Here is a 24,286-nt window from a genome sequence, read left to right as displayed (position 1 = left end):
CAAATTCGGGCGGGAAAGCGCGTGCTTCAAATTTGAATCGGCGGGAGGGACGCGGCGGGACACGCCCCCTGTCCCTCGGCCCCGCCCCCGCGGGGCGCGCCCGCGCTTGTCGGTGCGTGTCTGTGTGTGCGTGGTCACGCGTGTGCGTCCACGCGAGTCAGGCGGCGAGCGCACGCCTGTCTGTGCTCCCCCCCACTGCCACCCAGCCCACTCGGGACACCCGCTGCCCCCAGCCGCTCGCCCACCTCCCCCGGCCCACACCCCCTCCTGCATCCATGTGTGTCCGTGGGCCGGCTGCCCCCACCAGCCCCCCCGGAACTGCCGCTCCCAGCGCCGCAGGGCCCGGCCAGGCGGGTTTAGACCTTTATTAAAATCGACCGGTGGGGAAAGGGGGGACCGCCGGGCCCCGCGGGCGAGGGCCAGCTCCGGGCACAGCCCCGCGGCACCCGCCGTCATGTGAGGGCTGTTTGTGCCGTCTCAGGCCAGGTCCGGGGGGAGACTCTGCCCCAGGCCCAAGAGCAGCCAAAGTTCACCTGAAAAAAAAAAAACACCACGAGGCACATTTCCAGCAGGGGGGCAGGCGCACGGTGGCGGCACGTGGCTCTCCGGAGCGGGGCACAGCCGCAGTGCACGGGTGAGGCGATCCTGCGCCCACTGCAGCCCTGGCCATGCCAGCATGGGGCACGGGCTGCCGCTGCGCGTGGGGTGCTGCCGCCATGCCCACCCAGCCCCCAAGGGAGTCGTGGGGCTGCAGAGCTGCCCAGCAGCTCTGGAGCGGCCACTGTCCCCCGTGGTCTGTGGCCTCCTACAGACGCGGATCTGGCACAGGGGTCCTTCACTGGCTCTGGTTGCGCCGAGGCACGGGCGAGAGGTGCGTGGTGTAGCAATGCGTGCAGACACGCACGGGTTTCGGCTGGCCATAGTGTGGCAGCGCCGCGGCGTGTGGTGAGCAGCGGGCACAGAAGATCTGCCGGCAGAGAGCCAGAGCGGGTCTGAGTGGAGCCGGGTCCCCAGGGACCCCGCACCCCCCAGCCCAGCCCTCTCCTACCTTCCCGCAGCTGCGGCAGTGGTGCCTGCGGCGCAGCAGGGTGAAGGGCGAGCGGCAGGCAGAGCACTGGCTGCATGTGCTGTCTGGCACCCACTCGGGCAGGCGGTGGGCACCTGCTGGGCAAAATGTGTCGGTAAAAGCCACAGGGGTCCCCCTGTCCCCCATCACCGCCCTGGCTCCTGGAATGTCCCCATCCCCTCAGCTGGACCCCAGGACCAGCCCTAGCACCCTGCTCTGATGCTGTGGCACCCCGGGCACCCCAGGCAGCCTTTTACCTGTCCTCCGGAGCCCGGCAGCCTCAGCGGGGCTGCAGCAAAGAGGACAGTTTGCCACCTGAGGAGCATCTACCAGGCATGGGTCACCATCCTCTTCTTCTGCAGGGAGAGAGGCTGTTGGTGCTCCAGCCAAACCAGAGCTGAACTCAGCCCCATGGCAAATAGCTCCATGGGCAAGGCTTGGGGCATGACCAGGCAGCTGTCAGACACTCTGGCTGAGCATCATCCCCACACCTGGTCCATGCCCCATCTTGCCAGGGATGGGCGATGGGCAGGACAGAGAGGAGCCGTGCCCCATGTCCCATGTCCCCAGGGGTTACTCACGGCTGGCACCCGGCTCCTCCGAGGGCTCTGCCTGCGAGGTGACGATCTTGAAGACGGTTTTTAAGATGCTCCGCAGGTCACTGGCAAAGTTGGTCTGGAGCTGATCAGCCACCCCTGTGCGGGGAGGGTGGGGGTCAGGGTGCTGGGGGGGGGGAGGGTGCTGCAGGGGGTGGCAAGGGAATCACTCACCAGAGATGCAGACGAACAGGGTGTGCAGCATGTCCTTGGTGCTGCTGTAGCGGGAGCGCAGCTCCAAGCAGCGAGCAGCTGGGGTGGCATTGAGCCCTGAGCTGCTCCTAGGGGACTGGGGGCTACACAGGGAGGAGGTGAATGTTACCCCAGAGGTGGCACGAAAAGTCTCTGTGGCAGCGGGCAGGGATCTGCCAGCCCAGGCCCGCTCCCCCTTGCTACACACCCCCAGTGCTGGTCTGTGTCTGGGTCGTCCACCGTGCTGGAGGGTCCCAGCTGCGCTGTGCAGGTGGAGGGGACTCGGGGGGCACAGGGCACCTCCAGGAGGCTCCAGGGAGCAGGGGGGTCTGCTCTGGGTATGGCTGATCCCCAAGCTGTGGGGGTGGCCAGGCCGCAGGGATCCTCTGACTCGGCTGTGCACAGGCTCCTCTCCAGCAGGCAGAGCTCCTCCGCCGACAGCACCTGCAGCAGGTCCCTGTGGCGATGGGGTGGCATCAGCCCCACGTCACGGCCCCACTGCTGCCCCACGGCCCCTCTTGTGGGTGCCCGTTGCCCCAGCCACATACCTGATCTTCTTCAGGAGGTTGTAAAATGGGCTGAAGACCTGGGACATCTGCTCAGAGCTCTGCTCCAGGCTGAGGGGACCCTCAGGGTAGATGAGGAGGCCACTGCAAGGCGACAGAGTCCGGCTCATGTCAGGGGTCTGGTCCCCCCACGGCCCAGGACCCTGGTTCCCCAGAGAGGGGAAGGGGCTGGTACAGGGCGCGGAGCACCCAGCTGCCCCCCAGGGCCCAGCACCCACCTGATAATGGCCAGGCGAGGGATGGTGAACATCAGCAGTGGTTCATAGCCATCGATCATCTCCTGGGTCAGGTAGCCCAGGCGCAAGGCTCTGGTGGGGACACAGAGCGGGGCTGAGCCCCAGGACACTGCCCCATTCCTGGGGCTGGGATCCCTGCTGCCCGTCCGCCCAGCACACGGTGCCCCTCACCTCTCCACTGTCTCGCAGAAGAGCACAACGATCTCCTGCTGTCTGTAGATCTCCTCAGGAGACTTCACCGCCACCAGTGAGGACACATAGCTGAAGAGTTGGGGGGACTGTGAGGCTCCTTCAGCCCTGGCACAGCCCCCCTCACCCCAGCAGCCCAAACCTGGCCCCCACCTCAGCTCAAACTCTGCAAAGAGCCGGTCGAACTGGATGAGCACAGCCCGGACGGGCTCCGGGTAGGAGCCGGGCTGGCTCAGGCTCTGCTCCCGCAGCACCGTCCGCACCAGTTCCAGGCTGCACAGCAGGTTTCTGGCCTGGGCCCGCAGCTGTGCCCCGTCCATCTCCTCCGCCTCCAGGAAGGTCCCGGCCAGGAGACACTGCCAGGACCAGTGGCCGTCAGGAGCCAGCGGCCAGGGCAGCACAGCCCCTGCCCCCAGGGTCAGCCACGGCGGGATGTGCCATCCTGCCTGGTGCCCATCACCCCCAGCCTGGGGGAGCTGGACCCCACTGCTCGCCCCGGGGGCAGCATCCCTGGCTCACCTCGGCAGCAAACAGCATGTGGTTCCCCAGGTTGTCCACCAAGAGCTCCTCGGGGAACTTGACCAGGTAGTCACGGCTATGCCGCTGTGTGGGGATGCACTCCTCCATGATCTGCTCCAGTACGGCCAGCAGGTGAGCCTGGGGAGGGCAAAGACATCACCTGCAGCTCCCCGGGAGCACTGAAGTCACACCGAAGCCCAGGCTGCCCCTGTACCTGGCTGAGGTGGAGCTGGTTGAGGAGCACCAGGTACTGCTGTGGGTCCAGCTCGGCATTTAGCCCGTTGATCTCAGCCACCACCCGTGTCACCTCCTCATCAGCAAAGAAGAACTGAGAGAGCAGGCGGGGGTCGGAGCGCTGCGGGGAGAGTGCAGGAGGGATGGCAGGAGCACCCTGCAGCTCTGGGTGCCAGCCCAAGGGGACCCCAAATCTCCAGTGCCCCAGCCAGGCAGGTCAGGGGCTGCTGGGATTTGCCTCCCTGCAGCCAGTCCCCCCACAAACACCCACTCAGGAAGGTATGTGGGACTCCCATGGCGGTTCTGGCTTGGCCGAGCTGTGCTGGGTGCCAAGCACAGGCAAGGAAGCAGGCAGGCACCAGCCGAGCCCTTCCCGGGAGCGCCGCCGTCCCCACCCAGCCATGCCTCAGTTTCCCCAAGGGCAGAGCAGGATGAACAAGCTCGGCTGCATCCCGGCAGCGTGGGCACGGATCCGTGCGTGCCCGTAAACACCAGCTCTGGTGAAAGGTCCGCGGGGAGCCCCCGGCGGGGACCGGGCAGCCCGGAGGGGCGTTCGTCGCCCCGTCTCTCCCCCAGACCTCCGCGGGGCCAGAGGGACGGAGGGGGCCGGGGGGAATCTCCTCCCTCCGAGAGCGGGCGGCGCCCGGACGGCCGAAGAGCTGCCCGCTGCTGCCCGCACCCGCCGCACCCCCGGCCCCGGGGCCGGACACCGCCTCCTCCTCCCGCACCGCCCCGGGGGGCCCCCGCCGCCCCTGCTTCTCCCAGCGCCGGCGGAGCCCCCGGGCAGCCGCGACGGGGCGGGGGGCGGCCCCGGCGCGACCCCCCGCTCTCACCTTGGGCCGGCGCAGCCAGCGGCGGAGGGCGGCGGGCAGCATGGCGCTCCCGCAGCTCTGCCGCCGCCCGGCTCCCCGCGCCCGCCGCTCACCGACGGGGCGGGCCGGCACCGGGCACCGCCCGGGGGCGGACCGGGACTATGTCCGCCCAGCCCGGGCACCGGGACGACCCGGCGGACCGGCCCCCGCCCCGCCCGGCCCGAGGCGAGACCCGAGGATTTCCCGCTGCCGAGTACCGGAGGCGGCTGCCACTCGACGGACCGGCCCCCCGTGGCCAGGAGGGCGAGGGCGGCTCCCCGTGGGGCGGGCAGGGTGCCCCCGCAGCTGCCCCGTCTCGCCCTCCCCGTTGCCGCACCCCAGTCTCTGTTTCTGGCTCCAATTCCCGACTGCTCCCCCAGGCTCCCAGCTCTCCTGTCCCAGTTCCCTGTCTCTTCCCTCCCACTTGCCCTCTCCCTGCAGCCCCCAAGGCCCAGCCGGTGCCTTCTGGGAACAGGGATACCCCAGATATCCAACCCTGCAGCACCTCTAGCCCAGAGCATCCCCGGGATGGTGGGGGGCAGCGGGAGGAGGCACCCGCAGGCACCTGCCGTGCTGCAGTGGGATGGGGGCAAAGCAGCCCCTTGGCAGATCAGAAGGGGCCGAGGGGCTCAGGATGGGCCCCAGGGGGTGCTCAGGGCACTGGGCACAGCAGACTGTCTCGCCCATGCTGGAGGAGGCAGCTGCCACAGGATGTGGGTACCGATAATTCAGGTGGCTGAAAGCCTAATGGGGCGGATTCACAGGTAAAAAATCCACCAAGGACGTTTAAATAAACACTTCCTCGTGTTGAGGAAGTCTCTGAGTCATGATGGCCTCACGGCACGAAGGCTGAGCTGGCTGGGCCTGGGTGCAGGGCTGCCCGGGTCCTGGGGCTCTGCATATCCCCATGGGCTCCAGCTCTGATTTTGGCCAGACACTATGTCCTGCTGGCTGTGGCTGGTGGTCCCGGTGTGCACAGTGAGCCCAGAGCCCTGCCTGTCCCACAGCCACCATCAGCGCTGCCCATGGCATTTTGGGGGGCACAGTGGGCTTTCCTTGGTGACCGAGAGCAGGGGGCTCCACACGTCCCTGTGTCACCAGCACCACACTCTGCCCCACCACAGGAGGGCAGCTCCGGTGACAGGAGGTGTTGTACGGAGTGAGGCCTGGTCTCACGTAGACCAGTGCTGTGATGGGAGGTTTTGGGGTGACACATGGCCCCTAGCTGTGCTGCACTGAGGCTGAGGGGGAGGTGTGGGGCTGAGCCGGCCCTTAGTTCTCCCTGGGGGGCACCCTGGGGCTGTGGGACCTGGTGGGACTGCACAGAGGAGCAGCAGAACCTCACAGGCAGCTCGGGACCAGGCAGCAGCAGGAAGGCCAGGGCAGCAGGCACTGCGCTGCGCGACTGCAGTGTGCAAGGGGAGCTGGTGCTGAGCACGGTGCTGCATGGCTGGGAGGCACCCGAGGGACCAGGAGAGCAGGGCTGCCCGAGGATGAGGCACAGAGGGGCTGGAAACCCATGTGTGCACGCTGGGGTCATGCAGAAAGGCCAGGGCAGCAGGCGGTGTGCTGCACAACTGCCATGGACCGAGGGTGCTGCAGTGCTGGGATGCACTCAGGGTACCGAGAGAGCTCTGTTACGTGCAGACGGGGAGCACAGGGGCAGGAACCCACGCATGCACTGTGGGTGCTGCACCCGCAAAAGGCCGGGTCCGCGGGCGGTGTGCTGCCCATCCTCAGCGGGGATATCGCTGTGCCGGGGCTGGGTCGAAGGTGCCGGCGCGTTTTAGGACCCAGAGCACTGGGATGCGGGGGGGAGCGGAGCCGCGGGTCGTGACGGCGCCACTACCTCCCCCCCGCCAGGTGGCGCGCTGCCGCGCGGTTCTGCCCTCTCCCAAAATGGCGGTGATGGCTTCACCTCTCTGGGCCTTCCCTCCTCCCTCCTTTCCCCCGGGCAGGGGCCGGACGGGCCGCGCCGCCATATTGGCTGTTGTCCTGGCTGCGGCGGGCGGCGGGCCGCGCTCGCCATGACTCGCAGGCGGAACAAGGCGGCGGCAGCAGCAGCAGCGGTGGCGGGTGTCTCCGGGCCTCGCCGTGAGAGGGTGACGGGTTCCGACGCTGGGCCTCCTCCCCCTCCTCCGCCACCGCCGCCCCCACCGGAACCGCCCGCCCCGCCTGAGGTGGCGGCAGGAGCGGGCGGCAGCGGGGAGCCCGGCAGAGCCTCCGCTCAGGTACCTGCGGCGGGCGGCGCTGGCTCTGCGGCCGCCTCGGCCGGTGCGGGGTCGGGCAGGGCCCGGGGGGGCTGGAGGCTGGACCGCGGCCGAGGGCCCTGCCCATCCCCGCTCCGAGCTCGGAGCAGCCCCGGGCAGCCCCGTGCGGCCCCGCTGCCCCCGCGTCCGTCTCCCGGATTTGGAGGCTCCGCTGCACCCTCGGGGGCGGTGACGGGGTGCGCCGGGCTGGGGGGCCGCCCGCGCCGAGGGGAGCGGGAGGTGAAGCCCCAGCCCTTTCCCGCGGGGCTTGGCTGCCGTGGGGCTGCGGGAGCCGCGTTTGGCGATACCGCGGGGCTGGTTTGGGTTCGGTGGGGGCGCGGGCAGGGCGGCCCTTGGCACCCCTGGGCTGGCAGGGGGGGAGCGGCTGTGCGCCGGGGGTGTGTGGAGCTGCAGCGGGGCCGCGGGTGGGTGGCTGGGGCGCTGGGCTCCCGCTGCTGTGCGGATCCCAGGGGCTGCAGCCTGTGTCTCCTAGCAGTTCGGGAAAGCTGAACTCAGCCTGTGCTCGGGAGGGCGAATCGACCAGCGAGCCTGGCCCCCACCATCGCCTGCTGCTCCCCCTTGGCAGCACCAGCAGCTCTCAGTGGCATGAGAGCAAAGGGCTCTGCCGGCTCTGGGGTCTGTGCACCCCTTGTCCCATCCCTGCATGCAGGGACATCTTGTCCATCTGCCCAGGGGACCCATGTGCGCTCCGGAGGGCAGAGCCCTGGGCTCAGGGACAGGCGTGCTCGCCCAGGTGGCACAGCGTGCGTCGGGGCTGTTCCCACAGCTTCTCGTGGGAGGGTCCAGCCCTACCACGGGCCATGGCAGGTGGCTCGAGCATCTGCCAAATGGGCTCCCGCGCCTCTGGCTGCCTGATGCCCCTCGCCGTGCCTGGCTGCTGCCGCCCGCCCCAGGTCGCGGGTGGGCAGATGCGCTGAGTGGGATGGGGAGAGCCATCCTGTCACCCGCCGTGCGTGGCGGTGGCCGCGTCTGCCGCTGCTGAGACACAGGGTGGCCTGGGAGCCCCCTCCTCCCCGTGGCTGGGTGGGCAGGGGGGCTATGCCCCCACTCTGCTCTCCTTGGCCTCTGACCTTTGCTTCACCTTGAGCCTGGGAGACGCCATCTGTTTCGCAGCAGCAGTTCAATGTGCGGCTCATTGTCGTGGGGCCCTGCTGCGGCACAGACAATGGGGGCCCCCTCGCCTGCGCCACGCTGGGCTCGTCACGGCTGTCAGGGCTCCGGCGAGCCCGTGGGCTGCGGCCCTGGCTCCAGCCGCAGCGCCCGGCGGGAAGCCCCAACCTGGCTGCCCCGTGTGGGGAGAGCGCGGAGCAGTGCCGGGGGCTGCACCCCACCCCACACGGCTGCGCCGCTGGCTGTGCAGAACAAAGAGGCGGGTGGGAGGGCCCGGGGCTCTCGGGTAACGTCGTGGGTGGTCTGCGATGGGTGAAGAGGGGGGGGTTGTGGTTGCCAGACCCCCCCTTTGTATCCTTTCGAGGCGATTTCTGTAGGTCTTGCTTTGCCATGAGCGTCCCCTTGGTCCTGCTGTACCAGAAGTGACAGTGGGAGTTGCTGGTGGCCTCCTACCCTTGCTTGGTGGTGAGGCTGTCTCTTTAGCATGGCGTGGTCTTCCCAAAGGTCCAAAATGCGTGCAGCTGGCACGAGGCAGGCTGGCAGCAGCTGGGCAGCCTGAGGCCGCTCTCCTCCGGCGAGAGGAGGTGCAGTCTCCATGTAGCCTACAAGAAATTCTCTCATTTGGTGTCAGCATCCCAAGGTCTCATTTGCTGCCTCGTCTGCCCTGCACCTGCACCAGCCTGGGGCCCTGCCATGTGTCAACCGATGTCTGGGTGACTCGTGGTCTGTGTGTCCTTCTGCAGGTGCTGCCCACCGCCAACCAGTCAGTGCAGACATGCTGCCTGCTCTGTCACCGGGAGCGCAAGGACTGGGGAGGGCCGTCCCACAATGGGCTGGTTTCCCCGGGCGAGAGGCTGCCGCCGGACTTCGTGCCAACGCTCGTGCAGAACCTCCTGGGAGAAATGCCGCTGTGGATCTGCCAAAGCTGCCGGAAGAGCGTGGAGGAGGAAGAGCGGCGGGCAGTGCAGGAGCAAGCCCTGGCGGTAAGCGGTTACGGGGCCGGGGTTGGAAAGGCCGGGGCTGTAGCTCCTGGCACTGCGGTGCTGACCACCCTGTGGCACTGGCTGGGTGTGCGGGTCCCCTCCTCGCTCGGAGCCGAGTGCCTTGGACATCCCAGCCCTGCTGCTCCCTGCAGCCACGCTGCCCTCCCTGGGCTGCTGTGGTGGGGCAGAGCGTGGCACCATGGAGGCTTGTCGGAGCCGCCAGCCCTGCTCTGCTGTGCCTTGTGCACTGTGTCGCCCCAGCCGCAGGGCTGCTCCCTACCTTCACACTGGCTCTCCCTGGAATGGTAGCATGCACCAAGGCAAGTGCCTGCCCGTGTGTGGAGCTTAGGGGCAGAGCAGCTCCCTCCTGCTTGGCCTTATTTAACCCTGGCCTGGTTTGAGTGGGACTAGGGCATGGCCCGGCCATGCTGGCATGGCCCTGGGAGCCTGGCTGTGTCGCTGTTGGACAGAGGGGCTGTTTGCTGCCCCCAGGATGGTGACAGGAGCAGTCCCCATGTGCTGAGCCCCTGCCTCAGGGCCTTACAGGGGGTCTTGGTGCCAGTGCCCTGAGGTCAAAGGCCTCCCGCTTGCCCTCTCCCCCTGCTGCTGCTTCACTCTGTGTTTTCCTTGCCAGGTCTCGTTATCCCACACATCCTGCAAGTCGCAGTCTTGTGGGGGTGGCTCCCATTCCTCTTCCTCCTCCTCCTCCTCCTCTTCTTCCTCGTGTCATGGGAACTCAGGGGACTGGGACCCCAGCTCTTTCTTGTCTGCTCACAAGCTCTCGGGCCTCTGGAACTCACAGCACACCAATGGGGTCACGCAGGGCAGCCCCCTTGGGGCCCCCTCTGCTGCACTAGGTGAGTTGAAGCCGGCTGTGGGGTTGGGCAGAGCTTTCTGTCCACTCCTTGGCTCGGGCGGTTTCCTTGTGGGCACCCATCTGGTAACAGGGGTGGGCAGGCTGGGCCTCTGCCAGTGCCAGCAGGATGCCTGGAGCTCTGTGAAGGCTGAGGGTGCCGGGAGCCAGCCCTAGCTCCCCTCTCCTTCCAGGTGACAAGCACCCGGGCCTCGCTCTCCCTCCGGAGTGCGCCAGCCAGACGCCTGCCATGGCGCCGGGGCTCAAGGCCTGTCCCTACAGCCACGTGGCCTCCCCCGCCTCCAGCAGCGCTGCCCCGGGCTCGCCTCTGCCTACCTCACTCGACTTCTGCAAGACGCTGCCGAAGCAGTTCAAAAGCATGTGCCGGAGGGCCACCCCACCAGGTGCGTGCCCAGGGGCAGGGCTGGCTGTGTCCTCCTGGCCTGCAGCTCCACACAGCTCGTGCTGCCCCAGCTCCTTTCCCTTTGCTCTGCTCTTCCCAATTCTTGTGGGGAGACATTGTGCTGCTGAGGCCCCTTGCGAGCAGGGGTGGCTTCTAGCCCAAGCGTCCTGCTGCCTGGGGGGCAGGGTTTGTCTCACAGAGAAGTGGCCTGTGCAGAGGTGGTGGGTGGCTCTGAGCCTGGCCCTGGCCAGTGCAGGACAGCCGGTGTCTGACTGTCTCTGCTCCTGCCCCTCTGCAGGTGAGGCCTTCCACTCCTCGGAGCATCATCAGCACTCGGACCTCACTGCTCCTCCCAACAGTCCCACCGGCCTCCCCTCCCAGCCGCCAGCGCTGATCCCTTCCAAGCAGACGCCTGCCCACCCGGGGCCCTTCAGCTCCCCGCCCCACGTCCCGCAGGCCACGCTCTTCCCCGTGCCCAGTGCGCAGGCAGCAGCCCCAAAGCCGGCGTCCGAGTCCCCTCCTGCCAGCACGGTCTCGCACAGCCTGGGGTCGTGTAAGAGCCCTCACCTACCCCCTGCCAACGTGCCACTGCTGAAGATGCCGCCTCCGCTGTCGGGCTGCACTCACCCCTGCAACGGGCACTGCAGTACATCGCTCATCCCTCCTCCTGCTGCCCACCAGCTGCCCAGCTCGAACAGGTGAGTAGAGGAGCCAGTGCCTGTGTCCAGCCTCTCTCCTCATTGGGCAGCGCTGCCCTTTCTCCCACCCGTGCCCACGGATGCGCTTTTCCCTGCAGAGGGACCGGCTGCCCTGGCGTGGTGGTGTGGGGAGCCGCTGTCTGTGTGGGCCAGTTCTGCTGCTGCAGACCCCTGGTCTCTGAGGGTCGAGCTCTTTCTCTCCCCACATGTCTTCTCCCTGCGGTTCTCCTATAGTAACTGTGGTGCAGAAGAGACTGTGCTTGCTCCTCCTCCAGCTAAAAGACCCAAAGGAGCCGCCAGGTCAGCCTGCTGTTGGCCCACAGGACTTTTGTCAGTGAGACCCGTCAGGCAGCTGTGGCACTGAGCAAAGGTCCTCGAGAAGATGAAGCCTGTGGATTTGTGGTTCTGCTCTCCTGCTCCTCCGGCCCTTTCTGGGCTGCCTGTGCCCTGGAAGAGAGCATGCTGAGTCGCGGGTGCTGGTTCCTCTCTGCTGATTAGTGCTCCCTGTGGAGGGCGAGCCGGGTTCTGAGCTGGAGCTCGAGGAATGGTGCTGTGGGCCCTGCCCGGGGCTCCCTGGCTCTGAGCTGGGGGGTCTGTGCCTGCGGGAGCCGGGCCTGCCTGTGCGTGGGGCTGTCTGGCAGCTGCATGCGGTTCAGCGTTCCTGGGCTACCTGCCACCCCCAGTGAGTACCGGTCCCTGCCCTGGAATCAGCTGGTGGCCTGGCAGGGGGACGCTGCTTTCTGGGGCTCTGGTGCGCCAGCCTCCTGCCTGCCAGAGGCCCTGGGGGGCGAGGAGCGACAGATGTCTTGTACCGTGGGCTCCTCTGGTATCTCCCCCTCAGGAGGAGGATGCAGGGGAGGGGGTTTGTCTGTGAATCCTTCTGCTCGGGCACGGGCTGCCCTGGGGGTGGTGTTCCTACACACGTAGTGTGGGGCAGTTTTTGAGACCACCGGGCTTCCACTCACCTCTCGCCCTTCTCCCCTTCTCCTCAGGGACCCCTCTTGCAAAGGGCACAAATTCCCCAACGGTACCAGCTGCCACCCGCCGCAGCCGTGCGAGGCAGACGAGGGGCTCGGGGAGGACGAGGACAGCAGCTCGGAGCGCAGTTCCTGCACCTCCTCTTCCACCAACCAGAAAGACGGGAAGTTCTGTGACTGCTGCTACTGTGAGTTCTTCGGCCACAATGCGGTGAGTGAGAGGCTGGTCTGCAGCCACCCCGGTCCTTGCGCTCCGCAGTGAGACGTTACATGGTCCGTGTGCCAAGAACGCAGAAGTGGGCACGTTGGACAGGGCTGTTCCCTGCCACCTTGTGCGTCCCTCCTTCATTTCCCTCCTGCCTGCTGGTCCCCTTGTTCCCTTCTTGCAGCTGCCTGCCCAGCCCTGGGGCTTGGCACAGCCAGCCAAACCCTGCAGCTTGGTGCTGGAAAAGAGTTCAGTGGGGGCTATGCCGACTTGTCTCGCTGAGACGTTGGGGAGGTCGGTGGGGTACTGGTGGGTCGTGCTGGCTTTGTGCACTGCCCACCCTGACAGCAGTGGCCCCCTGCAGCCCCCAGCCGCTCCCACGAGCCGCAACTACGCTGAGATCCGGGAGAAACTGCGTTCACGCCTCACCAAGAGGAAAGAGGAGCTGCCACAGAAACTAGGGCACAACAGCGGCTCGGGAGAGCCTGCTGTAGACCACCGCAACGTGGACGAACTGCTGGACTACATCAACAGCACGGAGCCCAAGCCCCTGAACAGTGCCAAGGCGGCCAAGCGAGCACGGCACAAGCAGAAGAAGAAGGTGAGACTGGGCGGAGGGAAGCGCTGCCCGGGCATAGGCTGCAGGAGAGAGGTCGGGGAGACTGTGCCCTGTGCAGGGCTTTGCCTCGTCTCCCTTACATCCATTTGGTGTCTTGAACGCTGTGTCCTTTGTTGCCTCTCTCCCCTGAAGTGGCAGCAGTGCCTGGCTCCATGCAGGGCTTCCCCTGCCCCCCTAAAGACCAGCCCAGCCTTCCCTAGCGCTTTGGGCTGCACTGTCCTTCCTACCTGCTCTGATGAACACCACGCATCTGTGGCGAGGAGAAGCGATGCCATGACGGCTTCTGCCGGTGCCTTGTGCCCGGAGCGGTGTCTCGTGTGCAGTGTGGTGGCTGTTATGGTGCCCGCAGGGGACACGTGACAGTTCAGGCGCTGTGGAAGATGTGGGGTGGCTATGTTGAGCACTGACCCTCGGGTTTGCTGTCTGGCAAAGCTGGTGCATGGCGAGCCAGCCCCATGGGCTCCACATGTGGCAGTGCGGCTCTGGCCACCCACCCTTCATGGCACCTGTGTTGCAGGAGAAGGAGAAAGCCCAGCTGGAGGCAGAGGCCCAGAAGCGGGCAGAGCATGTCCCTGCAGCCAGCCAGGCCAGGGAGCCGCCCGAGGAGAAGCTGCTGGAGTGGCCGGAGCTGGAGCTGGAGCATGTGAACAGCTTCCTCAGCAGCCGGCTGCAGGAGATCAAGAACACCATCAAGGACTCCATCCGAGCCAGCTTCAGTGTCTATGACCTCAACCTGGATGTCAACGACTTCCCCAAGAAGGCAGCTGTCCTGGAGCAGAAGAACCTGCTCTCTCACCTCAACGGCTCCTCTGACCTGCAGGACATAGACCTGGCCCTGGCCCCGCTCAGCCTGGGCCCTGCCAAGAGCCAGGCGCTGCTGCGGGGTGAGCCAGGCCCCCCATGGGGCGAGGGCCACGGGGAGCCGCCACCAGCCCTGGCAGCCGAGAACGGTGTGGTGAAGCGCCTGAGCGCCGTGCCCAGCCTCTCCCGCATGATCTGGGTGCAGTCCAAGGCTGCGGACTCTGCCGCTGACGGCAGCGGGCTGAGCTTGGAGCCCAAGGAGGGGCCGCAGCACAAGGGGCCAGAGCCGCCGGGACCGGTGCCTGCGGGGAGCCGGCAGCGGAAGAACAAGCGGCAGAGTGGGCAGGCGAAGAAAGGGGAGGGACCTCCTGCGGCGCCCGGGGGCCAAGCCCGGCTGGAGAGCCCTGGGGCGAAGGGGCAGGTGCTGGGAACCAAACACCCTTCCAAGGCCAGCGCCCCAGAGCCACAACGGGTGGGCGGCTGTGCCGAGCCAGGGGAGAGCGGCAAGGGGCAGCCATGGGGCAGTGGCAGCCGGACGGAGAAGGAGAGAAGCGGCGAGTGGAAAGGCCGGAGGGGAGAGGGCAAAGCGGAGCTGCTGGAGCTGGCGCAGCAGCCGCCTGCCCCCCCTGCCCTGGGGGGCTCCCCCCAGCCCAAGGGCAAGAGCAGGAAGAGCCGGAACAAGGTGGAGAAATCCAATACCTCGATCGGTGAGTGAGTGCCGGGAGTGCCGTGCTGCACTGACCTACTCTCGGTGGCCCTTTCTCCCCAATTCCCTGTCAGCCCCCTGCCCATCTCCCTGCCCCCCCCATCCCCCCTGCCCTGCCAGCCCCCTGCCCATCTGGCAGTGCTGACCCTCTGCTCTCTTCTCCGCCAGATGATGTGTTCCTGCCCAAGGACCTGGACGGAGCCGAGATGGACGAGACTGACAGAGAAGTGGAGTATTTCAAGAGGTTAGCGGGGGCCCTGGGGGGCTGAACGCTGCTTGGGGAAGAGCAAGGGGCTGGTGCTGACCGGGACTCTCCTCTCCGTGCCAGGTTCTGCCTGGACTCAGCCAAGCAGACACGGCAGAAGCTTGAGGTGAACTGGACCAACTTCACGCTGAAGAAAACCACTTCCAGCGCAGCCCAGTGAGGTGCGGGGGGGGCCGCCCCCCACCCACGGCCGCTCGCCTCTCCTCACTGTGCCCCCCGCCTCGCCTCGGTGGGGTCCCGTGCTCTGCGGGGACCCCGGTGCTCTCCTGCCCCGCGGGGACCCCCGGGGCTCCCCCATCCTCCTGCCCCTGCCCGCGGGGTGACCCCGGCCGTCCCATCCCCCTCCCCGCAGGCGCCCGGCCCCGTGTGCCGCGGGGAAGGACCGTGCTGGACCCAATAAAGAACTTTTTAATTTTTTATTTTATTTAAACCCCGCTGTCTGCTGCTTTCTGCCGCGCCCGCAGTGGGGAGGGGAGAGGGCAGCGCCGTGCGCCTTTTGCGGAGGTTTGGCCGCCGAAGCGACCCGTCGGGCCCTCCCTCTGCTCCCGCGCGGGAGTGCGGGCGTGGCGCCGCGTTGCTGGGCAACGACCCTAGTCCCGCAGCCGTCACTTCCGGCGCGCGGGATTTACATCCGGGGCGGCGCGGCGGTTGCGCGGAGACGGCGCCATGGAGGCCGCGGCCGAGCGGAAGGTGGGGCCGGCTCGGGCCGGGTCCGGGACCGCCGGTTCTGGGGTCCGCGCAGCGCTGGTGCCGCTCCGGGCCAGCCTCACCTCGCGTCTCCCCACAGAGGCAGCGGGAGGAGGCGGCGGAGACGTCCGACCTGTCCGGGGAGGACGATGACGACTACGTGCCCTACGTGCCCGTCAAGCAGCGCAAGCAGCAGATGGTAACGGGGGAGCGGGGCCCGGTGCTGCCGGGGGAGGGCTCCGAGCGGCCTTCCCGCCGCGACGCCGCTCACTCCGCCTCGACCCGCTCCGTTCCAGCTGCAGAAGCTGCTGCAGATGCGGCGGAAGGTGGTGTCGGAGGAGGAGCAGCGGGACAGCGGCAGCGAGCAGCGAGGGGACGAGGATGACATCCCCCTGGGGCCGCAGTCCAACATCAGCCTCCTGGACCAGCACCAGCACCTCAAGGAGAAGGCGGAAGGTAGGGGAGCGGCAGGGCCGGGCAGCTTTCGGGAGGCACCGAAACCTCTTCACTGTTTCCCTGACTCTCTGCAGCTCGGAAGGAGTCGGCCAAGGAGAAGCAGCTGAAGGAGGAAGAGAAGATCCTGGAGAGCGTGGCAGAGGGACGAGGTGAGCGCTGGGAGCTCTTTTGTCTCTTGGACGTCTCCCTAGAGCTGGGCAGCGGCAGCAGCATCACCCGCCTCACGGCACTCAGGGACATTCACACCCGGAGGTGCCTTGACCTGATGGGCTTTGTTCTTGCAGCTTTGATGTCGGTGAAGGAGATGGCCAAAGGTATCACCTACGATGATCCCATTAAAACCAGGTGCGTTTCGCAGTAGAGAGGTTATTTTTCTGAAAACATTGCTTCCTTGTGGCTGAGGAGAACTAGAAGCCATGTAGCCCAGTGGGAGGAGCGCTGGCTTCTCTCTTGCTCCGCTGCCCGGCTTCTTACTGCTGTACATAAATTCGAAGGCTGTTGAGCTGCCTTAGATGTTATTTTATATGTAGTTAAGATTTGCTAGAGTGCGTTTGTGTTAAATTCGAACACTTGAGATGGATCTTTAGACCTTGGTGGTGACTAGCTTAGAGGAAGAGACTGAGTGAGCCCACAAGAGCCAGTGTGGCTTGAGGCAGCGTCAGAGAAATGACCGAGATGCGTGCAAAAGATTTTGGCGTGTTCCATCCTAAGACTGTTCTGAGCTGCGAGCTTGGGACTTCTTACTGATACTCTGGGGGAACGTTTGATGTGTGGAACTGGTGTGGATCTGTTCTTGTGTTCACACCAAGAAGCCTCTTGGGGCTCTCTGTTTTCCCTGGTGGGTTATTGGAGCCTGACAGGGGTTTCCCTGAGCCTCCATGGAGGCTGCTGGCTCTGGAGCCTCAGCCTCATCCTGCACCTGAACCTTTCTCTGTCGCCTTCACAGCTGGAGAGCACCTCGTTACATCCTGGGCATGTCGGAGGCGCGGCACGATCGCGTGCGCAAGAAGTACCACATCCTGGTGGAGGGGGAAGGAATCCCGCCCCCCATCAAGAGCTTCAAGGAGATGAAGTTCCCAGCGGGTGTGTCAGGAGGGGAGCCTGGCCGGGCCGGGGGCAGAATCCTCCTGGAAAACGCGTGTCAGCGAGCGAAGCTGTCGGATCTTTGGCGCTCAGTGTTAGCGGGGTCACAGCTCAAAATGTCACCTGGCTGCTGGCCCAAGGGGCATTTGTCACTGATAGAAGAGCTGCTGCTGGGACTTGAGTTAGAGGGGAATTCGGGGAAAACTTCAGGTCATGAACACACGTGTCCTTTGTTCCGTGACAGCCATCCTGAGGGGCCTGAAGAAAAAAGGGATTCAGCAGCCAACACCCATCCAGATCCAGGGCATTCCCACCATGTGAGTGCTCTGTGCCTGTCCTGGAGAGGGAGGTGGGTTCTTCCTACCGCCCACCTGGTGCTGTGAGCCGGGCGCTCTGCCCTGGTGACAGACGTGCCCTGTCACCTCGCTTAGCCTGGGAGGTCAGGGTCGTTCTGTGATGCTCCTCCTCACCACCAGCCCTGTTTCTCTGCCAGCCTCTCGGGAAGGGACATGATTGGCATTGCGTTCACTGGTTCTGGGAAGACCTTGGTGTTCACCCTCCCGGTGATCATGTTCTGCATGGAGCAGGAAAAGAGGCTGCCCTTCTCCAAGCGAGAGGGACCCTATGGGCTCATCATCTGTCCCTCGGTGAGTGTCGGGGGCACGGTGGCGTGCAGGAGGACGCTTCTATCGCTGTTTGGTGGCGATCGTGGATTCTCCCTGCAGGGACACGTAGGAACGAGTAAGTTTTGTCTCTGCAGCGGGAGCTGGCCCGGCAGACCCACGGCATCATTGAGTATTACTGTCGCCTGCTGCAGGAGGACGGGCTGCCCCCACTGCGCTGCGCCCTCTGCATCGGGGGCATGTCTGTCAAGGAGCAGATGGAGACCATCAAACAGTGAGATCTTGGATGGGGTTGTGGGGCTGGAGCTGTGCTGCTCTGTTCTCTGGCAGGGGACTGAGGGGTGGCACCCTGGCTGGGTGGCTTTGGGAAGGTGCCAAGCGGGCGTTACTTTCCCTATGTGTCAGAACCCAAGGGCCTTCTCTCATCCCACAGTGGTGTGCACATGATGGTGGCAACTCCTGGCCGCCTGATGGACCTGCTGCAGAAGAAGATGGTGAGCCTGGACATCTGCCGCTACTTGGCCTTGGATGAGGCTGACAGGATGATCGATATGGGCTTTGAGGGGGACATCCGTACCATCTTCTCCTATTTCAAGGTACTGAGCTGGCACAACACAAGCAACCTGAAGCTCAATCCCTGCACCCACCTGGTTCGGTGAATGCTAAATCCTCGCCCGCACCGCATTCCCTGCCAGGGCCAGCGGCAGACCCTCCTGTTCAGTGCCACGATGCCCAAGAAGATCCAGAACTTTGCCAAGAGTGCCCTGGTGAAGCCCATCACCATTAACGTTGGGCGAGCGGGTGCTGCCAGCCTGGACGTCGTGCAGGTGAGGTGGTTGGGATCTCCCCCACGCCTGTGCGGGAGGGCAGCACTGCACAGGAGGGCACTTGATGCCTCCTGTGGCAGGGGGCTGGAGTTCCTGGCCCTCCTTCCCCAGGGGCTACGGGCTACCGAGCAATGGCAGTTTCTCTGCTGCCTGCCTGACCCATCTCTGTGCTTGCTCTCAGGAAGTGGAGTACGTGAAAGAGGAGGCCAAGATGGTGTACCTCCTCGAGTGCCTGCAGAAGACCCCACCACCCGTGAGTAGCGTGCTCTGGCTGCTCTGGCAGCACCGCAGCCCTGCGGCACAGGTGGAGCTGGCAGTGGGGACACGGTGTGACGCTGCAGGGCTCTGCCATGGGTGGGCTGGAAACATGAGCGAGCTGTGCTGCGGGTACGAGCGGGTCCTGGGCCAGAGCTGTTGTGCGCTCTGCTCAGCGAGAGGGAGTGGGTTTCCTGGGGATTTGTGCTGGTGCCAGCGTGCAGAAAGGCGGCTCTTCCATGGCGTCTGTGCTGCGGCAGGTGCTGATCTTTGCAGAGAAGAAGGCGGATGTCGATGCAATCCATGAGTACCTGCTGCTCAAGGGTGTGGAAGCTGTGGCCATCCACGGAGGAAAAGGTCAGTGAGGGTGTCGGGGGGGCCCTGGCCACAATGTGGCTCTGCCTGATCCTGCTCGACTGGCACGTGGCCACAGGAGGTTTTGGCGTGCAGCAGTTTGTGATGGTGTGAGGAAGGGCTGTGGCAGGGTCAGGAGTGAGCACCACGTTGTATGTGGCAGACATAGACACAGCGCAGGTCCCCACGAACCCAGAGGTTCCTCTACTCCTTTATTTGGAGAAAGGCTGCACAGGCCCTCTCGCTGGGGGAGCCCTGGTTGAGCGTTGCTTGGCTCTGAGGCCATAGCAGTTGTTGCAGTAGGTGGGACTGGGAGCTCTGCCCTTGCTGATCTTCTCTGCTGGGCCTTTGCAGATCAGGAGGAACGGACAAAAGCCATCGAGGCCTTCCGGGATGGGAAGAAGGATGTCCTGGTTGCCACTGACGTCGCTTCCAAGGGCCTGGACTTCCCAGCCATCCAGCACGTCATCAACTACGACATGCCGGAGGAGATTGAGAACTACGGTGGGGACTGGGTTCTGTGGGGGACCCACAAGGGCCTGTTGGGGAGCGCGCAGAGGCCAGCAAGGCTCTGAGCTTGTCTCTGCCGTGGCTGGGGGCAGGGACAGTCTGTCACGTTGCATTTGTCCAGGCCTAATCCTGTCTCTTTCTCTGCAGTTCACCGTATTGGGCGCACGGGCCGTTCGGGCAACACTGGCATTGCCACCACCTTCATCAACAAGGCCTGCGGTGAGAAACAGCGTGGGGCTGGGGGCTGCCTGCGGGGGCTGAGGCTGCAGGAGGCGGCTGGGTGGTGGAGCTGCCTCTGCCTTGGCGCGGGGGGTGATCCTGAGCGAGCAGGGACGAGTCGTGATGGCCCACATAAGGGAGATGGTGGCATGGGGCAGTGCCCCTGCCGGCGCCGTGTCTGACCTATGTATCTGCCCCCAGACGAGTCAGTGCTGATGGACCTGAAGGCCCTGCTCCTGGAGGCCAAGCAGAAGGTGCCGCCCGTGCTCCAGGTGCTGCACTGTGGGGATGAGACCATGCTGGACATCGGAGGTGAGAGACCTCGGCTGGCACAGCGTCCTCCCACAGGGCTGTCGAGAGACCTGGGTTGCAGACAGGACCCCCAGCTCTTGTCGCTCCAGGCTCCCAGGGTGGTTCCTCTTCTATGAGGACAGGCTGAGGGAGTTGGGATTGTTCAGCCTGGAGAAGAGAAGGCTCTGGGGGGAACAGTTTATGGCCGTTTAGTACTTAAAAGTGGCCTATAAGAAAGATAGGGACAGACATTTTAGCAGGGCCTGTTGCGATAGGACAAGGGGTGATGATTTTAACCTAAAGGAGGGGAGATTCAGCCTAGAAATGAGAAAGAAATTTTTTTACAACAAGGGCAGTGAGAGCATGGCCTGGGTTGCCCAGAGAAGTGGTGGATGCCCCATCCCTGGAGACATCCCAGGCCAGGCTGGATGGGGCTCTGAGCAACCTGATCTGGGTGAAGATGTCCCTGCTCATGGCAGGGGCGGGACTGGGTGAGCTTTAAAGGTCCTTTGCAACGCAAACTGTTCTGTGATTCCTGTGCGGGCAGCCCCGTGCTGTGGCAGTGTGGGGAGGTGCTGGCATAGCCCCTCTGTTTCTGGGGTGGGGGGCTGCTCTCCTGGCAGGGCACGGCTCCCCCTGACCTCATCCCTCCCGTTGCAGGCGAGCGCGGCTGTGCCTTCTGCGGTGGCCTGGGCCATCGCATCACTGACTGCCCCAAGCTGGAGGCGATGCAGACCAAGCAAGTCAGCAACATCGGCCGCAAGGACTACCTGGCACACAGCTCCATGGACTTTTAGCCCGGGGCACGTGCTGCCCAGCGCTCCCCCTGCGCGGTCCTGGGTTCCCTGTCAGCCATGGCAGTGCTGCAGCTGCTCTCGCCTTTCCCAAGCCCAGGGGCCTGTCCTGCACTGCTGTGGCCCCTTCTCCAGGCGTTTGGTCACCAGGGCTGTTGCCAGCTCAGCCTGACGAAGCTCCTGCCCTGGGAGGAAATGTGTGGAGCTGCTGCAACAGCCCCTTACATCAGCAGTGTGTTGGGCAAGCAGGTAGCGGTGCCCAAGGGGAGGAGGAAGCCCTAGGTGTGGTGGGTGGGCTGTGGCCAGCTGCCCCTGCCAGCCCCCTGCAGTGGCATGACTTGGGTTTTAATGTTGCTGCCCCCCAAGGCCCTCGATTTCTGCGGGACTGTCCCCATTACCTGGTTTTGTGCCTCCTCAGCTGTTCCCATATCCCCCAAACACACTCTGATGCAGCCGGGGTGAGGCTGAGTGTGCTGCGCTCCTGTCGGGCGGGACCCTTAGCGCTTCCTGCACTCTGCCTGTGTGCGTTCTGCCCCACTGCCCCTCTGTAAGGGGGAGGGCGGACAGATGGGCATGTCCCGTGGCCCAGCCTCTGCCCCTCATCCCACACACCGAAAAGGGGAAGTCGCTGAGAGAAGGAAGTCTGCCCCGTGTGCTTGCTTCGGCTGCAGCAGTCACATTTTCTCCGCTGCTGGTAGCGTGAGTCCCCGATCCTTGCGCTGGCTGCCAGGGCGGCACTGGGCACATGGAGAGACCGGTGAAGGATGGGATCCTCTATGTGCAGCACTGCAAATTTGGAAAGGTAAAGGGTGGATTTGGGGCTGGGTACAAGGCTTGCCCTCATTTTTTCTTGGTGCCAGGCTGGGCCCTTGGCAGCCTGGGCCAGGGGGACTGCACCAGACCCCTCGGAGTTGCCCGAGGAATGGGGCTTTCCGCGCGGCGAGGGGACTCATCCATGCAGGCACCTGCTGGGGCTCACCCCTCTTCTTGCTTGGTCACCGCGCCGTTCGCAGTGAAACAATAAACGCGTGTTAACGAGGCACAGCTCCAGCGTGTGTGTGGGAGTGGGGCAGCACGTGGGACATGGTTTTGTGACCTGGGGGGCCAGCGTGGTCCACAGGGCACCCCTCACAGCTTAGCCTGCTGCCCTGGGCCCTCAGGGTGGGCACCAAGCGCTGCAGCCCTCTGGGCACAGCGTGGGTGACACAATGGGGGTCCCTGCAGGGTCGAGCCGGCTCTGGGGAGTTGTCAGAGAGGTGCTGGCCCTGCCAGCGCGCTGGCCATGCCTTAGCAGCATCCTCTCTGCTGCGGCGGGGTGGCCGTGCCCCCGGGGGGTGTCAGTGGATGTGCTGGGCTACAATCACACTCCCACCTCCCCACCAAGCAAGAGCCGAGTCCCAGAGCCAAACCAGGCAAGCCCTGCCTGCGTGGGGCCAGTGCCCGATGTGTAGGAGGCAGGCAGGATGGCGAGGGTGGGTATTTTGGGTGCCTAGTTTCTGCAGGGCGGAGGTTCTGCTGGGCTTGCGAGGTGCACAGGGGCACGCGCCCCCTCTATCCCATGACGGGCTGGGAAGCTGCTGGTGCCGCAGAGCCTCCCCTGGGAGGAAATGGGCTGCGAACTGCACGGCCTGGTGGTGCTTGACAGATGTGAGTGAGGCTGCCAGCAGGAGCCTCAGCAGCTCAAAATGGCTTTAATTTGCATCAGGGTCTGTCCTGAGAACAGCTCAGGAGCTCAGCTGCAGCAGCAGCAGGCCGGCACTTGCAGCGGGGAACAAAGAGCAGGACCTGGTGCTCAGCGAGCTGGGAGCGTGACTCACCCAGTGAGCCAGGCCGAGCTTGCTCAGGGCAAGGCTCCCCCTTGCCCCGGCTTTGGGATCGTGCTGCTCGGCAGCTCTGGGGGTCTGCGCTGGCCCCGGCTCCCCATGGCCTCCCACAGTGCTCTGCAGGTGCAGGCTGGGATGCCCCCCTGCCTCCCCCTGCCCCATATGGCTCTTCCTGAGCACTGTCAGCCCCACATGGAGGGCAGCGCTGCCCAGGACGCGGCAGGCAGCCTTTGCTGACCATTTTTTCCCTGTCTGTGCCGTTGCCGTGCCCCAGAGGTCCTGGAGGAAGATGCGAGCTCAGCTCTTTGCCGCCAGCCCCTCTGGTGTTGCCCGCATGGAGAAGTTTGACGTGAGGGATGACGGCACGGCGCTGGACAAGACCTCCCTGCGGCGGTGTGCCCGCCGGGTGATCCGCCTCTCAGACTGCATCTCCGTGGGCCCAGCGGGCACTGAGAGCTGCCCCAAAGCCACCGCTGCCTTCTACCTCACCACCACAGAGAAGAGCTACGTGCTGGCAGCCGAGCGGCGGGATGAGTGGATCACCCAGCTCTGCCAGCTGGCCTTCCAGGTACCGTGGGGTTCAGCATCGCCAGGACCCCTTGTGCTGTTCCTGGCTCGGGTGAGCTGGGCTGCTCCGGGGTGAATGGGCAGGCGGGGGGGCTCGTGCTCCCCCAGTCCGGGGGCTCCACTCACATCCCTCTGTTTCAGGGTGCAAAGGAGACTGCGCAGAGCAGCGCCAGGACCCAGCCCAGCCCCGCTGTCCCCATGGAGGAGAACTCCCTCTACGCGTCCTGGCAGGACTGTATGTGCAGGGGCGGTGGATGGGGCAGGGGTGGGTTCTGGGTCAGTGCTGCAGTGCTGACCCTCGCCTTGCTCTACTCCCATAGTGACCGAATTTCCAGTGCTGGTGGTCCGGACAGATGCATCCGACCGCTGCAGCCTGCACGGGCACTACCTGCTCTCAGCCCTTCCACAGAGCCTGACGCTGAAGGACCCGCAGTCCCACCAACCCCTGCTCACCTGGCCCTACGCCTTCCTTCGCAAGTTCGGCCAGGATCAGGTGGGTGCCCCACTCCCTCCCTGGGGCTGCTGCCTGCCCTGGGTAGGTGCAGCCCCTCACCCTGCCATCTGAACCCACAGACCCTCTTCTCCTTTGAGGCTGGCCGCCGCAGCGACTCCGGTGAGGGCACCTTCACCTTCAGCACCCCACGGGCCCTGGAGCTTTGCCGGGCTGTGGCTGCCGCCATCGCCTGCCAGCAGCAGGGCAAGGACACCCCAGACCTCCAGCTCTTCTGCACCCCAGACCCCCAGCTCACCGCACAGGGCCTGGAATCCCAGCCCTGGGGCCCCGGGGCTGAGGAGTGCCAGCCCAGCCCACCCCTGGCGGGGGCACAGCCTGCCTCCCATACCCCCACCAGCCTCCTCCACTTTCCCGGCCCGGAGCCAGAAGCCCCAGGCCCCATCGTTTACGCCTCTATTGCCCGGGGCCAGCAGCCCCTCTGTGGGCAAGGGCAGCCAGGCCCTAGCGAGCCCTGGGCCGGGGGGAAGCTGCTCCCTGAGCATCTCTACGAGAACATCTTCACCACGGAGCCGCGTCCTGCGGGGGCAGAGGAGGAAGAGGAGGAAGGGCAGTGGGAGCTGGGGTGCCGGCAGGCCCCTGAGGGCCACAGCAACGAGGTGGGCCCCCTCTATGACAACCGGGCTGCCCTGGCACAGCTGCCGCGGGGCAGCCCCCAGCCCCCCGAACAGGCCTGGGGCCGGGGCGGGCAGGAGGCACTGCCGGGGCGCCCTGGGCACAAGCCCCAGAGCAACCTCCGGGCCAAGCTGGTGCGGCTGCTCAGCCGGGAGACCCCCAGCCCGCAGGACTGGGCCTGAGGCCGAGCTGGATGCCGTTCGGCGGTGCGGCGCGGTGAATAAACAGCCTGGGACTGAGTCGGCTCGGCCGGTGCTGCGGGGGCGGCCGGGGGTCGGTACCGGGGCTGGGCACGGGCAGCTCACCGCTCCCCGCCAGGGGGCGCCGCCGTG

General features: G+C 65.6%; 4 protein-coding genes across 4 annotated transcripts; 3 read left to right on the top strand and 1 right to left on the bottom strand.

The window, feature by feature from the left end:
- Positions 1-835: 835 nt before the first annotated feature.
- On the bottom strand, positions 836-4,503 carry LOC135994021 (lateral signaling target protein 2 homolog). Its single transcript, XM_065644297.1, has 13 exons — positions 4,432-4,503; positions 3,579-3,719; positions 3,365-3,502; positions 2,999-3,201; positions 2,828-2,917; positions 2,639-2,728; positions 2,403-2,504; positions 2,063-2,311; positions 1,837-1,958; positions 1,648-1,761; positions 1,324-1,422; positions 1,049-1,161; positions 836-967 (listed from the first exon to the last, which is right to left on the bottom strand). Exons 1-13 carry the CDS (start codon positions 4,471-4,473, stop codon positions 836-838), a joined length of 1,635 nt encoding a protein of 544 aa, XP_065500369.1. The 5' UTR covers positions 4,474-4,503.
- Positions 4,504-6,348: 1,845 nt separating this feature from the next.
- On the top strand, positions 6,349-14,769 carry FAM193B (family with sequence similarity 193 member B). Its single transcript, XM_065644385.1, is given in 11 exon segments — positions 6,349-6,400; positions 6,403-6,680; positions 8,573-8,812; positions 9,447-9,669; positions 9,860-10,069; positions 10,367-10,766; positions 11,759-11,954; positions 12,313-12,549; positions 13,085-14,075; positions 14,243-14,318; positions 14,403-14,769. Coding segments are annotated over 11 exon segments (3,000 nt in total). The 3' UTR covers positions 14,500-14,769.
- Positions 14,770-14,964: 195 nt separating this feature from the next.
- Positions 14,965-21,477, top strand: DDX41 (DEAD-box helicase 41). The gene is made up of 17 exons (XM_065644243.1): positions 14,965-15,029; positions 15,127-15,225; positions 15,323-15,482; positions 15,557-15,631; positions 15,767-15,827; positions 16,429-16,565; positions 16,810-16,882; positions 17,059-17,212; positions 17,326-17,462; positions 17,622-17,784; positions 17,884-18,015; positions 18,197-18,268; positions 18,531-18,627; positions 18,979-19,128; positions 19,282-19,353; positions 19,555-19,665; positions 20,305-21,477. The coding sequence occupies exons 1-17, from the start codon at positions 15,006-15,008 to the stop codon at positions 20,439-20,441; spliced, it is 1,854 nt and encodes a 617-aa protein (XP_065500315.1). The 5' UTR covers positions 14,965-15,005; the 3' UTR covers positions 20,442-21,477.
- On the top strand, positions 21,184-24,136 carry DOK3 (docking protein 3). Its single transcript, XM_065644244.1, has 5 exons — positions 21,184-21,240; positions 22,536-22,829; positions 22,970-23,063; positions 23,149-23,321; positions 23,402-24,136. Exons 1-5 carry the CDS (start codon positions 21,184-21,186, stop codon positions 24,134-24,136), a joined length of 1,353 nt encoding a protein of 450 aa, XP_065500316.1.
- Positions 24,137-24,286: the final 150 nt, after the last annotated feature.

This window comes from Caloenas nicobarica, chromosome 13, assembly GCF_036013445.1.
Source record: "Caloenas nicobarica isolate bCalNic1 chromosome 13, bCalNic1.hap1, whole genome shotgun sequence".
Taxonomy (NCBI): Eukaryota; Metazoa; Chordata; class Aves; order Columbiformes; family Columbidae; genus Caloenas; species Caloenas nicobarica.
Note: the sequence above shows the minus strand (reverse complement) of the source record. Positions and strands in the feature narration are given on the sequence as shown.

Excerpts from the sequence above, each read along its gene's own strand:
- LOC135994021 (XM_065644297.1), bottom strand. The coding sequence starts at position 4,473 with ATGCTGCCCGCCGCCCTCCGCCGCTGGCTGCGCCGGCCCAAG. Across the intron at positions 2,312-2,402 it reads AACCTCCTGAAGAAGATCAG|GGACCTGCTGCAGGTGCTGT; the intron begins GTATGTGGCTGG and ends CCATCGCCACAG. Across the intron at positions 1,762-1,836 it reads CCTGTTCGTCTGCATCTCTG|GGGTGGCTGATCAGCTCCAG; the intron begins GTGAGTGATTCC and ends CTCCCCGCACAG.
- DOK3 (XM_065644244.1), top strand. The coding sequence starts at position 21,184 with ATGGAGAGACCGGTGAAGGATGGGATCCTCTATGTGCAGCACTGCAAA. Across the intron at positions 21,241-22,535 it reads AGCACTGCAAATTTGGAAAG|AGGTCCTGGAGGAAGATGCG; the intron begins GTAAAGGGTGGA and ends GCCGTGCCCCAG. Across the intron at positions 23,064-23,148 it reads CTACGCGTCCTGGCAGGACT|TGACCGAATTTCCAGTGCTG; the intron begins GTATGTGCAGGG and ends CTACTCCCATAG.
- DDX41 (XM_065644243.1), top strand. The coding sequence starts at position 15,006 with ATGGAGGCCGCGGCCGAGCGGAAG. Across the intron at positions 16,883-17,058 it reads ATCCAGGGCATTCCCACCAT|CCTCTCGGGAAGGGACATGA; the intron begins GTGAGTGCTCTG and ends TTTCTCTGCCAG. Across the intron at positions 18,269-18,530 it reads TGCAGAAGACCCCACCACCC|GTGCTGATCTTTGCAGAGAA; the intron begins GTGAGTAGCGTG and ends GTGCTGCGGCAG.